The following is a 19,158-nucleotide window of genomic DNA, read 5'->3' on the forward strand; positions in this document are numbered from 1 at the left end:
TAAAGCACACAAAATAAATCCTGAGAGGGATCTTCACACATGGGTCATGGGTGTTGGGTGTGATAATAACAGAATGGAGGTAGGTGCTCAACACATGGTTAGAATTTTATTCTACTGTTTTTATATGTAGACAAGTACAAAGAAAGAGTATGATGAAGGATCAAACACATGGTAGCAATCCCGAGATAACATTAAGAATAACTTCATCTTTATATATTGTACATAGATTGGCTGAGAATGTTTTACATTTTAATTAATCACTTACCTGCTTCCTTGTTGTTGCTTCTTGTATAATTAATGGGTTGCAAGTGAAAAGTAGGGATGGAAGCTCAAGATATATTAACTGAAAATAGAAAGATGAAAAAGTTTATAGTTTCTAGTTTCTAGTTTCTAAGCATTGCTTCTCACCTTTTAAGCATGCAGTACTTCGTGATTAAGTATCTGATCATCTTGGTAATGAAGCCATAATCCTCTGATAATGTAATATTTAAAAGGGTCTATCCATAAACTATATAACAAGACACAAGGATGGTGTCAACTAAATTAGAATTAACTAAAAAAATTATTACTTGAACCAAGTATTAGCTAGACTTCACATCAAAGTTTCACTTCTACTCTACCATGTGATTGTGGCCTGATTTTGTTAATGGAACTTGAATGATTCGTTTGGGTGTGTGCTGGTAAATCGTTTATATACAAATACAAGCATTTAGTTGGTAGGCTGGCCAAATTGTTAGACCCAAGTCGGGCCTAGAGATACTCCCTTAGGTCCAAGTCGATAAGGCCACATTAATTGGGCTTTCCAGCATTGGTTTGGCTAAGCCCAACCATACATCTCTGTCATTCTTGATTCTGCCACAAGAGAATACAGAATTGATAAATTAATGATATCTTCACGTTCACCATACTTTTCTGCATCCCACTTGGATTTTCTGTCATATAGCTTATTACCATGGTTTCAGCAATTTATCCTTATCTATGGAGGCATGAAGTCAAAAGCTCAGCCGAAAGATCCTTAATTCTTCCCTAAAGATAATTGAGTCACTTGGGAGGAAAGATCTGACAGACTTGTATGTGCAGTGCTGTGAGATTGAATTGAATAAATGGGTTCTTTTTTAATTAATTTGTGCAACTATATGTGCATCCCATTTTATTCTTCTCGAGGTCACAGAGCTGGTGGAAGTTGAATCCACTCTGAGTCTGAGATTTAACTCATTAATTGTAACAATATTTGTCGTGCAGTGCATTAAGGAGCTAGTATTTGAATTTTGATGCCAACTCTAGTCTCTAGTACCACAACACAGTCGCAGTTTAGCCTAGCTAGCTACCCAAGATTAGAATAAATACTACTGATCGACCATGCATGATGCGTCCACGCATTGGATTCCGTCCCCTGGAATCGAGGAGTCATGGATCATGTGGCAGGGTTTCCAGCAGACCAGAGAGAACATCATAGATAGAGTTTTGGCTCAAACAGAATTATCAAAGAAAGAAGCCCATTTCAAAAAGGTGGTGATTAGTTTGAGCTGTAGATGTGTTTGGGATTTAAATAGCAATTACGTACATAAAAAAAGTGATTAATCACCCTACGTATATATAATTAGGCCTCTTCTCCATCTCTATATGTGGAGCATGTGGGTAGGTGAGCTATAGGAGTAGGAGGCATCTTAGAAGTTGCATATTAATTTATGATACACATGATAATATATAACAACCCCATGATTAACCTAACGTTGTCTTTTAATTAAGCTTGGTCACTCACTGCATGTGAGAAAGGGTGACAGAAATGGAAAACAAAACAAAGGTTCTTCTTTTCTGGTTTTCTTAATTACCCTCTTCATTATATTTAGTCTCTAACTAAAAAATTAATGAAGAAGAAAGAGTGCAATGTGAATTAATGTGGCCATATATAAAGAGCATTAGCTTTGAGCTTTATTGAGTAAAAAAAGATAAAACAGCAAGTAGTATTGAGACATTAGGGGGATTGAGTGAGGCAAGAAGAAGGAAATGCATGAAATGCTGCATTGCGTAGGAGTAGTTGGCACCGGCACCGACACACTTGATGAACAATGTAGACCTACCGGAGGCAGCCGGAGGATGGATGGTCCTCCAACTATTAATTAGCATGGGAGAGAGGTTGAGGTTGAGTCTGGTGGTTGTCAAATGTCCGTGTCTGCAGAACCGAGGAGGATTTGGAAACCTTTTATGAATAGGATAACGTGCAATGATTTTGTTTCTTTGGTTGTTAGTGACATACAACACTCTGTAGGAGCCCCACAAGAGGTGAGTTTGATCCAGCACTTATGTGGCCAGACAGACACCCCATCACATGGCTTACTACCACTTCAACTTGAGATTACCTAATGTGGCCTGAACAAAGTGAAAAAGGGAGGGGATCAAAGAAACAACCAACAGCAAAGACAAGTTCTTTGGCATCAAACAAATGTTATGGGGACCTTCACACATGGGTGGGGGTGCTTCTCTTCTTTCAGTGGAGCCAACCCAACCCAATAGAATCTTTTGCAACATGTTGGTTGGAAGCACACATCTTGTAGAAACATGGCCTCAGCTTTTATTTTTCTCCTCTACTTGCTAATTTCCAATCCAGTATTCCTTTAAGGTTATAAGTTATTTACTCGGGTAAATACAATTATTTGGGTAAATTTTTTTTTTCTAGGAAACACTTACTTAGCTAGGTAAGTGTATTTATCCGTGTTCTTTTATTTTCCAAGTAAAAAAAAAGGAAATGACCATTTTAGCCATACAAATATATTATTAAAAGGGGTATTTTTGTCCAATTCAAGTGTTGGAAAATTCCCCCCTAGGTGGGAAAGTTATTTAACCACCTAGGAAATGGGTATCACTTACCTGGGTAAGGTAACTGAAACCCAGGAAAATAAACTTTCCCTAATCCTCACATTAATTTGAAAAAAGAACATGAGATTCTTGGTCAATGGGAACCAAAATCCCATTGACTTAGGGCTGCAAATAAGTCGGATCAGAACCGGTCCAAATCTAATACCAATCTGTTAAGAGGCAGATTTGGATATCCCTCATGACCCTAACAAATCAGATCAGATTGGAAAAAGCCAATTCGTTAACTTAATGGATTGAATTCGGATACTGGCCAATCCGATCTGATGTGACCCGATTGGACCCGTTAATTATGAAATAGTATATATTATATATTATTTATGTATTATATGTGTATTCTATATATCATTTATATGATTATATATTATATATTTTAATATATTATTATATTATATAAATAATATAATATATTATTTTATAAATATAATTCTAATCAAATCGGATATCCGATAATATATTCGAATTCGAATTTGGATCAGTCAGATTTTCTTAACGGATTGGATCAGATATGTCCTTACCAAATTCGATTTGATCTATTTGCAGCCCTACATTGACCTACTTTCCCCTCTCAAAATCCAAAAGAAGAACGCCCCCTAATTTACTTTATCTGATTACCATGATAATTAATTAGGAATCTAACTTTTAACTTTCCAAAGGGCAAAGGGAAAGATAAAAAAAAGGTCTAGCTCTAGCATAATTTTGATTGTGATCAGGCTAGCTTGTGGGAAATGAGATAAGCAAGTCATTTCTTATGAGTTTAATTTGATTTTTGTATCTTTTTCTCTTTTGTAAGCAAGTCATTTTCTAAGTTGGAGAGAATGGAAAGAAGAGAGAAAACTTACACTCCTTAATTTATTGATGGTGACATAGCAGTGTTCTACTTCCTCTCACTAGAATTGAACCCTGCAACTAGTGATCTAAAGGTCCTACTCCCTTCCTTAATGAGACAAAAATATCCATTCAGCAACTCAAAAGGGTAAATATGGTGATAGAAAAACTTTTTCTTAATAAATTTTAATTAAAAAGAATACATGTAAATACGCTTACCTAAGAAACACTCACTTGCATAACTATATTTATCCGAATAAATAACTTACCGGTAAATAAATGGGGTCCAAAAGAGTGAAAGCAAATTTTGTTTTTTTGGTTTTTACTTTTTATAGAGATTCTTACTATAAGAGGCGCTGCCAACATTTATAATCTTTTAGTGAGCATCAGCATTTTTACATCAAATCAAACTAGAACAAGTCAGTATATATCTAAAAAAAAGTGGTTCAACCATCTAACTAGTGTTTGGAACTAATGGTGTTTTCTTGAAAAATAGCATCACATTAGGGCTACCTTTTAAATCTTTTTTTTCAGACAATGCCTGATGTTTGATTATATGTTTTTTCTTTTCGAAAATAAAATCAGGAAAAGTGTGATATAAAAAAGGTTCGACTATGATATGAAAAAGATATGATATCTGAAAAATATCTGACCAATCAATTGGAGTCATAAACTCGATAAGGAATCTCAAGTGTTATTTATGGAAATTCATGGGTGAGTTTTGATTGGTCAAAACTATTTCCATACTAAATATTTTTTATATCATAGATTATTCCTATAAAAAAAAACATATTTTTTAATATTTCTTAAATTTTTATCATTATTAACAACAATATACTACTTACTAATGTGGCATTAAAAAATATCTATATTGCAGCAACCAACAACAGTCTCAAACAAAAGTTAAAACCAAATATTTTCTAAGAAAACGGCATACCGATGCAACACCCATTTCTTTTCTCAGGAAAACACCATTGCATTCCAAATATGACCCTAATCTGCGTGGTCTGAGTCCGGCTGGCAGCACTGCTAATTTGTAAATTTGTAAATGATGAATTCACTACACCATCATGATATCATCCCTCAAATTGAAGAGGGGTGTTGGATTAAGATTTAAGAGTAAGAGGGCAATACATGTTCTTGTGTGGGCATGCGGTAGAAAAGAGAGTCGCAAGAACCATTTGGGTGTCCAATGCCAGTCCAAATGGTCTGTGCATTCGGTCCGATTGGAATCCACAACGATACCAAACAGTACACAAAAAGAGACATACACACGTGTTTGTGTGTCCTAAGCACAGAGAATCCTCCATGTGGCATATTACGTGGTAACCTAAAAGGTCTGCACAACTGCACCTGTCCCCAAACCCACAATTAGTACGCAACAGACACACGCACACGTGTTTCTGTGCACCCTGGCACTCAGGAACCTTCCATGTGGCTGATCAAGTGGTGTCGCAAAACCCCTGTACTCCATCTTTTGAGAGAGAGAGAGATGTCTGTCTGTATATGTGTGCAATTGGAAATCTTTCACAGTGGCGCGCGGATTACTCTATTCCTGTGGCTTGAAGAAGTTTGATTGGTGTGCTTGCAAGTGGAGTTTCTGTAATTCTGAGATCAATGTAGTGTGATGACAAAGCATGAAAGCACACAACCCCTATACGTATATCGTATTGATTTGGGCTCTGTTTGGGCGAGTTTTTGGCAGTTTTTCCTTGCTCCATGTCTCTTGTTATAGGCACGTTTCTTAGTTAAAATTTGTAGCCGCTCTTCAATCTTTAGCACCAGCCAACCATGTCTGGCCTCTAAGCTGCATCACATGAATGAATGAGCGTGGTGTGTTGAGTTTAATTAATTACTACTTGAACTGATTATAAAGCTCTGAATGGACCAAATTTGTGCAAGTGACACATTGTGTGTCACCCAGCAACATGAAGGCGTGAACCCAAGTAATCGAGGCCCGGACCTGACCAGACAAAATGATGATCCCACCAATCCCACCAGTCCCATTTCCATTGATTGAAACTTGAAAACACTAAACGAATTTGTCAAAACCAAGCATCACAAATTGTTTTGTTAATGGATGCATTAACAATGTCTAAGAGAATGGAATATAGATAGATTGTATTATAGTGGTTTACAAGGAACACATTAGTTAAGCATGTCAGTGGGTATCCAACACATTGGATCCGAGCAGTAGGGTTGGGATCAAACTTTTTGGACACCCCATCAATTATCACACCCAACTTGAGTTCATTCACTACTGCAGAATTAGTAGGAACAAGGTCATATTGGCGTGAACCTAAAATCAATTCGCCCAGCATGTCTGGCTTGATTAGTGGGGTCTGGCCTCAAACTTTGTAGCCATGATCAATGACCAGATCCAACTTGACTCCGTGTGTTATTAAATATAATGGTAGTCAATTTAGAACACGGCCCTATTAGCATGGAGACCTAGTGGCAAATTCACGCAGCATGTCCAATCTGATTATCCGGGTCTCTTTCTGAATTTTTACACCTCATCAATGATCACATCCAACTTGAATACATGATTTCAAGGTTTTTAAAATGGAATCGGATAAACGAACTGTTCAGGATCTGGTTCTCGAGTCGAATGGTTTGACTGTTCGAATCGAATAGATGGTCTATTCTGACAAAAAATTAAAATAAAAAACAGCCAAACACCACTGGACGCTTTGAACGGTTTGACTACCTAAATCAGCAGTTTGTTAACTAAATCAATAGTTTTTGACTAAAATGATCGTTCTGAGATAAAACAAGTGACTGATTCCTGATTTTTCTGATCTGATCCGATAATTGTTTCTTACTGTTTGGCCATTCTGTTCGATTCAGTGTCATATCCATTATTAAATTATGAATCCTTAATTAAATTGTTTCTTACTGTTTAAGTCGATGTCTCTTCCGATTTGTCTTAACCCTTTTAATCCCTTCAACATGCAACAGATCACTTATTTTTATGAATGTTGTCGATGACCTTTTATTAACACGACCCAATAAATAGGATCTGGAAATCAACTATCAGATCCAATTAGATAGGAATGCTTGGACGAATGTATATAATAGGATGCGAGTAAAACATGCTTGGACGGAACCTACACCTACAATTTTGAACCCATTTTAGATGAGAGGAGAACCCATTTTAGGGGTATAAGGGGAATGCCAGCCAAAAAGATAAAAAGATATTCTGACATTTCCTGCTTGCCGTGCCGTTATAATGACTGTTTGGAAAGACTATAAATAAAATGGGGTTCCACTGTTACAATGTAATGTTACTACAGTAAAGTTAATTTTGAGAGAGAGAGAAAGGGAGGCATTCAAAATAGAAATTGTGAACAAGGGGCACAAAGAGACGAAAAGCCAAGTCAGAGAATAAAACGGGAGCACGTGGGTACGATGTATCACACGTGCATGCGAGTACTGATGGAAATTAAGAAATCATCATACACCTGAGTCCGGACCTGACCCACTTTCCCCCTCAGTTCCCAATGGGATGAAATATAGAATAGAATTTGGGGAGGTAGAGCTAGAGTCCCAATTTGCATGTATTTTTATCCTTTTATTTTCAGTTGTTCTCTTGGCTAGTTAGGTAGATGATGAGATGCAAAAGCAGAATAGCTCTCTCCCCCTCCAGTCCAGGTGCACCGAATTTCCGGATAAAACCAAACATGACCCGGAATCCATACGGTCATACGGTTGCTTTGACAGAAGAAAGAAAAAAAAGGAAGGTCCTTTCAGTTTCAGTCTTGTTTGGCGGGCTTTACAACCTGCTTTCCATTCTGCTATTTAAAAAAAGTTATTAAAACTCTTTCCATTCCGGCAAGGGGATCATGGATTTTAAAAACGAACTGTTGATCGAACCTGTCAGGATCCGGCCGCTTATCAGTTCAGACGGTCTGACCATTCGACCTGAATGGCCAGCCCATTCTGATAAAAAATAAATAAAAAACTTGAAAATTGGTCAAAACTGTTTGAACGGTTCAAACGATTAACCGGTCGGTTCAGTGGTTTGCTAACCAAAATCAATGGTTTTGGAGGAAAACGGAATCGGTCAGGCCCGGTTTTTCCAGTCCGGTCCGGTTTTGAAAACAATGGTTGTCATTGCTCCAGAAAACGGTGACACATCAGCACTATGCCAGAAAAAAAAAAACCATTCTCTATGAAATGCCTATTTGTTTGGAATTGTTTTTCATAAAAAATGGTGCTCCAAGCCACGTCTTGGAAATCGAGAAGGCATAGTTTGGAGCAACGCCAAATAGAAAGTTAATGTCTGTTTTCAGCACTATAGCCATTATAGAAAGTTCACGTCACCACCACATCACGTCCTCATTAACAACAATGAGCTGCAATCTAAGAAAACACCAAATTCGGCGTTGGTTCAATTTCCAAAGCGTGACTTGAAGCACCATTTTTTAAGGAAAAACGGTTTTAAACAAACAAGCATTCCCTACTGGAGCACTAATATTTCTTATGTGATGCTGATGTGTCACCGTTTTTTGGAGCAACGGCATCGATGCCAAACAAACGCTTTCCTAACCCTCTATTTATAGTGCGGACTAATTTATTTATCTTGGAAGGCGTTGCCACGTGGCAAATTACCCCTTTAAAGTTTTAAATGAAGTAGAGAAGCATGGTGGGAAAATATCTAAATACATGATCAAAATTTAAGTTCTCTCGATTTATAAATTGTCTGAATTTGGGCATCTCTCCATGGCCCATGCCACAAAAAGGGATAACAGCTTAGATTGGTGGGTTATTCATCTTCAACCAAGCTTTGGAAAACCGACCACAGTTGTATGGCAGCTTGGCTTTGATGGGGAAGATTATGCAATGGAAGGTTAGGCTAAGCACATGATGCATCCTTCCATGTGGTTGAGATAGGATTGGCTGTTTGGAAGTGGAAGCTCTTGTGCCCATTCGTGTGTGTGTGTGAATGTGTCTGTGAAATCAATAATTAAAAGGAAATAATGTTGGAAAAGGAGAGGTACCCAGAACCCATCAGCCCCAAAATAAAGCACAAGAGAACAAAAATGAGGCCCTCGTGCAACCAAGGCTTGGTTGTTATCATAACTTTATTAATAGAGCAAGGATAAAAGATGGCATGTGTGGGTATGGGTTTGTTGCTTCCCTTTTCCTTCTTCCATATCTAATACATATACATCCCTTTACGCCAGCACCTTTCCCTTATTCCTTGTGTATGTAACTAGTAACTACCCCTTTTCTGCACTTGTTTGGACCCCACCATAACTAGTGTATTTTGCTAGCTCCACACATTGCATGCATATCCCTAGCTTCAACCACTATTTGCCACATCAGCAAGAAAAATATTAATAGTTAATATGACTGACATGGCAGTGGCGTGTCTTTTGTTTCTTTGCTAGCGTGTCCAGCAGATGATGCATGTGAAGCTCCCCCCTCATATATACTATTATTCTTACTTAGTTGTTTTTCACATCTCATATCCCCATTTATACTGCATGCTTTAATTTAATTCTTTTCTTTACATGGGTTAAATTAAAGACAAGGCTTCAATGTCGGCAACATTTTCTCCTCTGACGAATTTAAATAAAAGATAGGATTATTATGCCACTTGTCACAATTTAAAGGCATATACACGTGGCAATACTAGAGAAATGTATGTATGCTACTAGAAGATACAATGATACTTGTCAAGTCGTAATTCACCATGCTTCTTATTTAAGATATCGTTTGGGTGAATTTGATGGATCATTGAATAAATAAAAGAATGAAATCTTATGTACGTCAAATCTCTATCTAAGGATTATACTGAATCTGATGGTCTTCCTGAAGTCACTATCCAGTCCAATTTTTACGCCAGTTGAAGACAAAAATATGGGATTAGAATAAAAAAAAAAAAAAAAAAAAGAAGAATTTCACTTGGATCTGATGCTAAAGTACTAATTGCTGACCTGATGAGGCAAGTGGCCAGTTGGAAGACCAACTCCTTTTTCTATATAGTTTATAAATTTTTGATCTGTGGACACATTTTGTTAATGTAGTAGGATTGCAGTATATTGTAAATAGAACATATATCTAATGAAATGGCTCACGATATGGCCTACAAAGCCTGACAGAGTGGGTGGTCTAGTACCTACCAGTGGAATGTTGGAAACAGACCACATTTAGGTTTATGGGTTACAACTTACAACAATGGTTATATATATACTCATCTCCTTTGAAGGGGTTAAAAAGAGACAGATTTGCAGTTCCAGTTTGCTATTTGTTGTTTATCACATCATTCAAACAGGAAGATCAATGCCTTCTACTGGCTTAATTGAAAGATTAGTATATATAGTGTACTAGCTCAAGGTAAATATACATAAATATCTTTTTTATATAATATAAATAATGAATAAAATGGTCAGAGGATGCAGTGTACACAAAATTATCACAATCAACTTATAACTATTTAATGACTTGTTAACTTATAAGGGGGCGTTTGGTTCCCTGTAGATAGAGAAACTTATATGTGTTATTTTAAAAATGATGGAAATAGACCATATTTCCTCTTGGGTGGTAACCCAGTGGTTTAATCATTCAAGTCAAACAGGTGGACTTGTGATGTCATAATTATATAAGAAATTGGGCATGTTTCTTGTATCATATGCTCATCATTTTAAAGTTAAAAAAAAAAAACATGTATAATGAGTGAGAATAGTAGTTATTAAAAGTAGAAATGGCTAAAAATACAACAAATACAGAAAAAAAGATATATCTGGCCCATGGCCATGACATACTGATTGGGTTGAACAGTAAACCAAACCGGTTATTGGGTTGTTGACTCAATCGACACTATTTATTAGAAGTTTAGTCGCCAGACAGACCAAAAATCCTGGTTGGGTGACAGGTTAACCGGTCCTACTCATCCGGTTACGGTTAATGGTGGATTGAAAACATTAATTTAAATAACTTAAAACAAATCTATTAACAAACCAAAACCACTTCAAATTTCATAATGAAGCCGCGCTATTATTGAATAACATGGGTATTTTGGGAACCGATGCTTTTAAAATTGATCTAAAATTAGAATTTCTTTGTTTGTCCAAGTGGTGGGTTTTTCATTTTTATTAAAAAAAAAGTGGTGGGCTAGCAGTTAAATTGGTTGACAAATGAATTTAAATGGTTAAAAATACAAGAAAACAAAAAAAAGAGAAAAAACATATTTGACCTGTGATCCACTGCCCGGTCAAATGGTTCAATTATTGAACGAACCGGATCACTGGTTCATTGACTGAGTAGGAGGTTTTCCATGTAATTCATAGCAAGTCCATAGACAACAATTTCTATGGACCATCTTTTTTGAGTTTCAGATTTTTTCGGTCCACAACCTCACCATACGACAAGAGTGTTTACTTGAGAACCTGTTGGTAGAGGAGCCGTCTGTCTCAACTCTCACTCCCCAGAAAAATCCTAACAACTCTGCAGTTAAAACTTGAGAACCTGTTGGTAGAGGAGCTGTCTGTCTCAGCTCTCACTCCCTACAAAAATCCTAACAGCTCTGCAGTTAAAAACCTAAAAACAGGAACGCCGAACGCTCTCTTTATCTCTCTCTCACACACATAATCCGAAATTCACATGGCAGCCCAAGAGTCCGTCTGTTAGCGATTTGTCCATTGGAATTAGTAGATCTTGTTGACAGGCATGTGAAGGTCTGGGCCTTAGAGTACTTTTATTCTGCCTCCAATAGTGTGGCGACCATGTGCCACTTCACACCTGTGACACGTTAGTGGGGCGGGAGGGGCGGGAGGCCGAGATGGGGAGTTTCCTTTTCACAGTTTAATTCCTTAAAAATCTTTTATTTGCAATATCCTACATAATTGTTCAAATTTACAACCTTCAATCTCGCACCTCTCTCTCTCTCTCTCTCTTCACCCTTCTCCAACTCCCTCCCCCCAAATAATTAATTACCAAATCTTGGAAAGTTGGAATCGTAGCGCTTGAATGAGCAGAGGCTGGTTAGAGCTTGGTTAAAAAAAAAAAAAAAGGAAAGCTCTTTAGTCTTTCCTGTGCTTTACTGACTTAATTGGGTTTTTAATAGAGTGGTTATAGGATCCTGGGTGGGCGTGCATGGCCTTTGGCTTATGTGCGCTGTGGTCTCTCTCCTTGGAAAGCAGTCCAGCGGCCTATATATACCACTGACTGACTTGAACGTGAGCAACGGAGCATCAGAGCGTACCCATTTCATTTACGGCTCTCTGAACTCTCTAGTGAGTGTTTTGAGCTTCTTGGGAGAACCAATGGCGGTTTTGGTGGTGGTTTTTGGGGTGGTTTTGGGGCTCTGTATCTGCACTGCCCTGTTGAGATGGAATGAGGTGAGATATAGGAAGAAGGGGCTGCCTCCGGGGACAATGGGGTGGCCTGTGGCTGGAGAGACTACAGAGTTTTTGAAGCAAGGGCCAAGCTTCATGAGAAACCAGAGAGCAAGGTCTGTTTTCCCTGTTTTTATTATGGATGGTGTTTCTTCTTTTCTTCTTCTCTCGATGCTAATTACCCATTTTAATGCATTTATGAAATATTGCCTCTTTCACGACCATGCCTTTCTCGCTCTTTTTTGTTCTTTCTCCTTATCTGGCTTGTTTTTGATGGTTAAGATCATCAGTTTTTCCTTGTTTTAGGGATGGTTTCTTCTTTGTCTCTTTTTCTGGCCATATTGGTTCAGATGCATTGGTGCTTACCATTACAAAAACGTGTATCCTGTTTAAGCTTTTTTTAGCTCTCTTTCCAAGTTAGTTTACATGCAAAAAGGGAACCTCCTTTTTACTGATATAAGTTGGTCTTCTAGCTTTCTAGTCTAGCAAACCTCCCACGAATAGAATACCGTTAATGAGAAATAGCTCTTGGTTCTTTCAAGAAGGTGGTTTATTTCTTGATTAAAAAAAGGCTATGAAGATTTTAAGCATGAAAAAGCTTTTATGTCTTGGGTTTTCTTTCTATGAAACAGTTTTAACCTTGGGTCTTCTTGCTGATTTAGATTTGAATTACCATTCGAAGTCACTTATCGTTCTTACAGCTTCCCTCTGTAATTCTACAATTTTCATCAATATGTGAAAGTTTTCCTTTCCTTTGTCCACAAAACAGGTATGGAAGCTTATTCAAATCACACATATTGGGCTGCCCTACGATAGTTTCCATGGATCCAGAGATCAACAGGTATATACTGTTGAACGAAGGAAAAGGTCTTATTCCCGGTTACCCCCAGTCCATGTTGGATATTCTGGGGAAATGCAACATTGCTGCTGTTCATGGTCCACTACACAAGTCTATGAGAGGAGCCCTGCTTAGCCTCATAAGCCCTGTCATGATCAGAGAGCAACTTCTTCCAAAGATTGATAAGTTTATGAGATCCCACCTCAGTAACTGGGATGGAAAAACTATCGATATCCAAGAGAAAACGAAAGAGGTTAGTTGAATCTTCAGAACCCAAAACAACTCTGACTCAGAAACGAACCACATTATCGATTAACAGTAGCTAAATTTCTTTGCTGTTTCTGTCTGCATTTCAATTAAATAAACTGTGAGATCCAGTGAACGACCGTAAAGGCCTTGTGGTTAAATAGCAGAAGAGAAGCAAAAAGAGAGAAATTTATTAGCTTTTAATATAAATTTACTTTTTAAGCTTCACAGAATCAATAGATCATTCACCGAGTCATTGGGTAGAATAAAAACTTGCATATTTCCAAGAAAAATAGACATAACAGCAAAAAAGAGGAAAATCCCATTAGTTGGTCATTTCCAGTTTTAATTTACACTATTCTGTTCTCTTGTGCAGATGGCTCTGTTGTCATCACTCAATCAGATTGCTGGCATCGAATCCAGTTTGATAGCTGAAGGCTTCAAGCCAGAGTTCTATAAACTGGTTCTAGGGACCCTTTCACTGCCAATCAATCTACCAGGGACAAATTACAGACGTGGATTCCAGGTATGTTATTGAAAAAATGATTCTTGATGTCTTATTTTTTTTTGGGTGAACCTTTTCACTTACTGTAGTTCCACAGGCACGGAAGAATATCATTAGCATGTTGAGAACAATCATAGAGAGAAGACGAGCCTCTTCATCTATCCACCATGACATGCTTGGTGGCCTATTGAGAGGAGAAGACTCAAGATACAAACTCAGTGATGAGGAGATTATTGATCAGCTAATTACAATCCTGTATTCGGGTTATGAGACTGTATCAACCACCTCAATGATGGCTGTCAAGTTCCTCCATGATCATCCGAGAGCACTTGAACAATTAAGGGTAGGTTTGGAACTGCTCCTTTTAGGTTTTATAAATTCATTTTATGTTCTTTTGTCTGATTTCCTGATTTTTATCTGGTTTCTGTTTCAGGAAGAACATTTAGAAATCAGAAGAAACAAGGAACCAGAGGATCCAATCAACTGGAATGATTACAAATCCATGAGTTTTACTCGTGCTGTAAGCAATTTAGTGATCCGCCTGTTTCTTTTAATTAAAAGGAAATCAAAGAAATGAAATTCATTATTCTTTCTTGATGCAGGTGATCCTTGAAACTGCAAGACTAGCTACCATTGTTAATGGAGTGCTGAGGAAAACAACTCACGAAATGAAATTGAATGGTGGGTTCAAGAGTCCTGAGCTAGTTGTAGTTTGCAACTTGTATTGCTATTTGGTGAAATGACATCATGGTGTTGATCTGACTGATTTTTCTGTCTTTTCCCCCTTTCCAGTTTATATAAAATTCATGGTTAACAATTCCTATTGGGAAACTATTTACTCCTTTCGATTTTTAGAAAAAGTGTTCCAAGCATTTAGGGGGTGATCTTCAATGTTAAATGTTTTTCTTGTTTCCAGTTCCAAAAACAAAACAAAACATACCAGCTGGTTTGGAAACAAATTGGTTCTTAAAAAAAAAACTAGAAAGCATGTTTTTCATTTCCAAAACTGAAACCAACAATATATTCTTGAACTTCTGATTTAAAGAACATGTGTTATCTGGTTATTTTATATCATGTTCCATAAATCATATAATTTCTACACTACAAAATTTGTTATGGTTTTAAAAAACAATATTTTGATGATTCCAAGAAACATGCATTGTTTTTTTAAAACAAAACCAACTTGTTTTTGCCTTCCAAAACAAAAACAGAGTTCAAGAACATTATCATGTTCCATTTCTGTTTCTAGATCAGAGAGTTGGGTTCCTCTGGTGCTCCCATAGTTTCCTTTCACTCTTTCAAGCAGTGGACCAATTAAGTGATCTGATCGATATGTTGTGTCTTCCGGTTGCTAAGCCCCCATTGGGGTTGGGGATAGTCAATTTCATGTCCTCTCATCACATGATGCTCATTGAGTATTACTAGAAGTTGATTACCAAAATGTGTTAACATTTGTTTTTTGTTATTTTCAGGATTTGTTATTCCAAAAGGGTGGAAAATATATGTTTACACAAGGGAAGTCAACTATGATCCACTTCTATATCCAGAGCCTTTTACCTTCAATCCATGGAGATGGCTGGTTAGTGCCCATGAGTTCTAGTTATTTTTCTTGGAGTTTTGAGCCATGGAAAGAGCGATATCAGTATCATCAGAAACTCTTGGATGGTCCTTGAGTCAATAGCAATTATCTTTCTTTTACTTTACCTCCTTGCTTACAAAGTGTACAAGCTTATTTGGAAGGCCAAATTTGCTTATGGGGCATTGCTACAGTTTGCCATAACTGAAGCCCCATATTGCCACACTGCTGTTAGATTTAGTAAATCATATTTATTAATTGGCTAAATAACCATTGTTGTCCATTCAGGATAAGAGTTTGGAATCGCACAACTACTTCATGCTATTTGGAGGAGGAAGCAGGCTATGCCCAGGGAAGGAATTGGGTGTAGCAGAAATCTCCACATTTCTTCACTATTTTGTGACTAGATACAGGTAATCTACACGACTCCCCTCCTGGTTTGTTTTTCTGTAACATCTTAAACATCTAATGGACTTTGAATAACTCTGCACTTGAATGATCTTGTTGCAGGTGGGAAGTTGGAGGAGATGAGCTACTAAAATTCCCTAGAGTTGAAGCACCAAATGGACTTCATATAAGGGTTTCAAGTTATTAAATGTTCTTCAGATGGATGTACAGAAATATAGCATTATAGAAGTTTGGATGTAAAAGATGTTCCTACAGATGAATAAAATGAGATAACAAAATTTTCCTTTTGTCGGCAAAACCAACAAACTGGCTCCTTCTGAATACGAGTAAATGGCACCCTAGTCGTCATAGCTCATGTTATCAAATTACTGACAGATGACTAATTCCTGCTGGAAGAATCTAAAGACTCAAGAGGAGGAATATTTGAAATACTTGCCCACCGTTTAACTGTCCAAGTAGAGAAAGCTAATCAGGACCAACCCTGTTGACGAAATTACATGAAAATCAAGATTTGCTTACAGAGGGCCATGTCCAGGTTCTTTGCATTGGTACGAGACCTGTTGAACTGTTAAAACAACCTTGTCTAATTAGTGGCTGATTTCAGAAAAAAAAAAATGAGCTTCACGGGTTTTTTTCAAAGATACGAGGCAGTCTGTCATAACACGTCGACTAAAATTGATTGCAAGAAAAACAAGAAATAGAAGGCCAAGGGATCGTTGTTTAACTTGTTTTTCTCGTTTCTTAACCTGTTACTGCTTGTTACGGCAACCGCTTGGCTCTCTCTATCGCTGTATCGCATTCACATCTGAATCTGAGGCAACGCTATGACAGCACAAGCTCACGTCGGCTTTCTGGCTGACTACTCTCAGCCCATTCTGGTGCTAAATGCTAACCTTTCTGAGGGCGTGAAGAGCAACCTATTGCTAGTTGCTAACTTTCTGTACCTACCAACTAGGGTCCTCTGATGATAGTTCCAAAAAACCACTGATTTCTGAGAAATTGTTTGTAGGGTACCATTGATGTCATGTCAGCTAATTTTTCAAAATTTGGTTATGGTTTTGCTTGGTATTGATTACCAACAATGATTCTTGTGTTTATGGAAATTATCTCACATAATCAAAAAATGATCAGAATCTGTTTGAAAAGAGGAATTATTTAATTTGTTGATTTCTCTTTTCAGCCCTGATTTTAATAATAATTTTATGATTTCTCAGAAATCGGCCAACCAAATACCAAAATAATCAGTGATTTTTGAATTGCTGGTCTGTCTCTGATGTGGTGCCAATTTCTGAGAAATCGGCATCTGTCCCAAGCATCACTCTAATCTCTTCCATTCCCCATTCCTTTAAATAAACCCTGCATATAGATGATTCTCAACAAAGTGCAGGAGGGTCAACGATGCTGCTACTACTACTGAGTACTGTCCATTGGGGGGGGGGGGGGGTATGGGCCTGCACCCACAAGCTTGCAAGTTGCAAGATGGGCTTGGCATTATTCGTAGAACCCATGATGAAGTTGAGGTAGAGAGCGGCTATAGAAATACAACCAAAAATAGCAAAATGTCTCAGCAAACGATACCAACCGAGTGTATTATAACTTCCCCAGTTTTCACTTCGAGCCTTTTGCAAGGGATACCAGAAATGGGCCTGTCCTGTTGTCTATGGCTTCCTCTTCATTGGTAGACTGTCTGATTTACAGGACTAGAAAATAAGCACGTGGATATGAATGATAAAAGCTAAACCTAATCAATCCAGTAGCCTTTCCAAGAAAAGGAAGTTGAAAAGAAAAGAAATGAAGATTGCCTGGAAAAGAATGCCAGTGAAAGAGGAAAGCCCATTTATAGGCCATTCAAGTTTCAAGCAAAAATAAAACTTTTATGTTTATGTCTCAACTCTCAAATTGGTATTTGCTGTCTTCTTCACAGTCTGTAATGACATAATGTATGGACTGAAAACCTCAAGACTCAAAGGAGGACTAAAGCCTAATCTCATCAGAAACCTGACCATTAATAGTTTTAGATGAGGAAACTTTCATGTGGATGTTTATTAAGCATGTCAACAACCCCACCATGACGATCAGAACACCAACTTCTGCCTAAGATTGATCAGTCTATGAGGTCTTCCTACCTCAGTTATTGGGATGAAATAATGGAAAAAAAAAACTATGGTTGTCCTAGAGAAAACGAAAGGGCTCAGTTGATTGAATCTTCAAAACCCAAAAGAACTTTCACCAAACTGCATATATAGTAAGTAAACACTAAACAGCACTTGAGATCCAGCAGCTAGCGAACCACTGGAAAGTGGAAAAGAGCCAATCAGTACTGATGTGGTGCATGTGTATCGTTATTGACACAATATCAAGAGAGAGGAATTCTCAATCAGGGAAGAAGATGAAGATATATTAAAAGTTCATTGGTTTCCATGAAACGATGAAAACTCTATTAGTTGCAGTTGGAACCCTGTACCTATACGCAACCAGGAAACCTCATCCACTTTTAATTTCGTTGGAGGGACTTTTTCACTACTCATTAAACCTTTCATGGACAAATTACAGCTATGGATTCAAGGTTTAGTATATAATTCATAATTTGACCATTTCTTTATCCTGTTTGGGGAACTTTCCCACTTGATAGAATGAAAGAATATCATCAGATTAGCATATTGAAAACAATGGTGAATGGAAGAAGAGATTATTGATCAACTACTCAGTGAAGAAGAGATTATTGACCAACTACTTACAATCCTGTATTATTCAGGGTGAGGTGATCGAGACTGTATCAGCTACTTAAAATGATGTCTGTCGACCATCTTCATGACCAAGTTACTGTTGATCAGGCCTGATTCATCGTTGTCACTGTTACACCATAAATGGGCAATACTACTTCCTGCTATTTGGAGTAAACACGTTATACCCAGGGAAAGAATGGAGCATTCCCCCCCCCCCCCCCCCCCCTACTAGTTTGTTTTTCAGTATCATCTTAAGCAAGTAATAGGTAAGAACCCATGCCTTACTCCATACTGAAATTCCCTAGAGTTGCAGCACCAAATGGGCTCCATAGAAGGCTTTCAAATTATTAATTTGATTAAAATGTCGGATGTAAGACCAAATGGCTTACATTGGGCACGGTTAGCTTGATGGGCTTAAATCCGAGAATGCCTATCCAGAATTTTACTACAGGCCCAAAGGGGCATACATCACAAGTCAACAGGCCCAATCATGCCAGAAGCAGAGCCCGTAGTCTCATAGAAGCCAATCAACAGCAGCCCCCCACTTGAAGGCAAACCTAGCAAACAAAAAACATTTAAAACCCCAGGAACCAGCAAAATTGACCATGAATAGTGTCCAGACACCAAACCTCTGTTGTGTTTGTGTTCTACTTCTACCTCAATCTGACTGGACGGAGGCGGGAGTGGGCTTGGGTTTTTCATTAGCACAATAGGGCTGGTTTTAAAATTGTCCAAAAATGCGGATCTGACATAAAAATTGGATTGGGCTTCCTTCCCATAAAGGATATGCGTCGTCAAACTCCTTACACAGG

The 19,158-nt window shown here is 37.8% G+C and overlaps 1 protein-coding gene across 2 annotated transcripts; it reads left to right on the top strand.

The window, feature by feature from the left end:
- Window positions 1–11,252: 11,252 nt before the first annotated feature.
- Window positions 11,253–15,926, top strand: LOC148854529 (cytochrome P450 85A1-like). Of its 2 annotated transcripts, none has more exons than XM_088940983.1 (9): window positions 11,253–12,163; window positions 12,817–13,138; window positions 13,508–13,657; window positions 13,734–13,979; window positions 14,070–14,156; window positions 14,239–14,317; window positions 15,109–15,215; window positions 15,501–15,625; window positions 15,723–15,926. In XM_088940983.1, exons 1-9 carry the CDS (start codon window positions 11,820–11,822, stop codon window positions 15,805–15,807), a joined length of 1,545 nt encoding a protein of 514 aa, XP_088797109.1. In that variant the 5' UTR covers window positions 11,253–11,819; the 3' UTR covers window positions 15,808–15,926. The 2 variants fall into 2 exon arrangements, with proteins under 2 accessions (XP_088797109.1, XP_088797110.1); XM_088940984.1 differs by lacking the exon at window positions 11,253–12,163 and adding an exon at window positions 12,471–12,592.
- Window positions 15,927–19,158: the final 3,232 nt, after the last annotated feature.

The sequence above is a fragment of the Nelumbo lutea genome, chromosome 4 (genome assembly GCF_056320005.1).
Source record: "Nelumbo lutea isolate HS-2025 chromosome 4, American lotus-T2T, whole genome shotgun sequence".
NCBI classification, from domain to species: Eukaryota; Viridiplantae; Streptophyta; class Magnoliopsida; order Proteales; family Nelumbonaceae; genus Nelumbo; species Nelumbo lutea.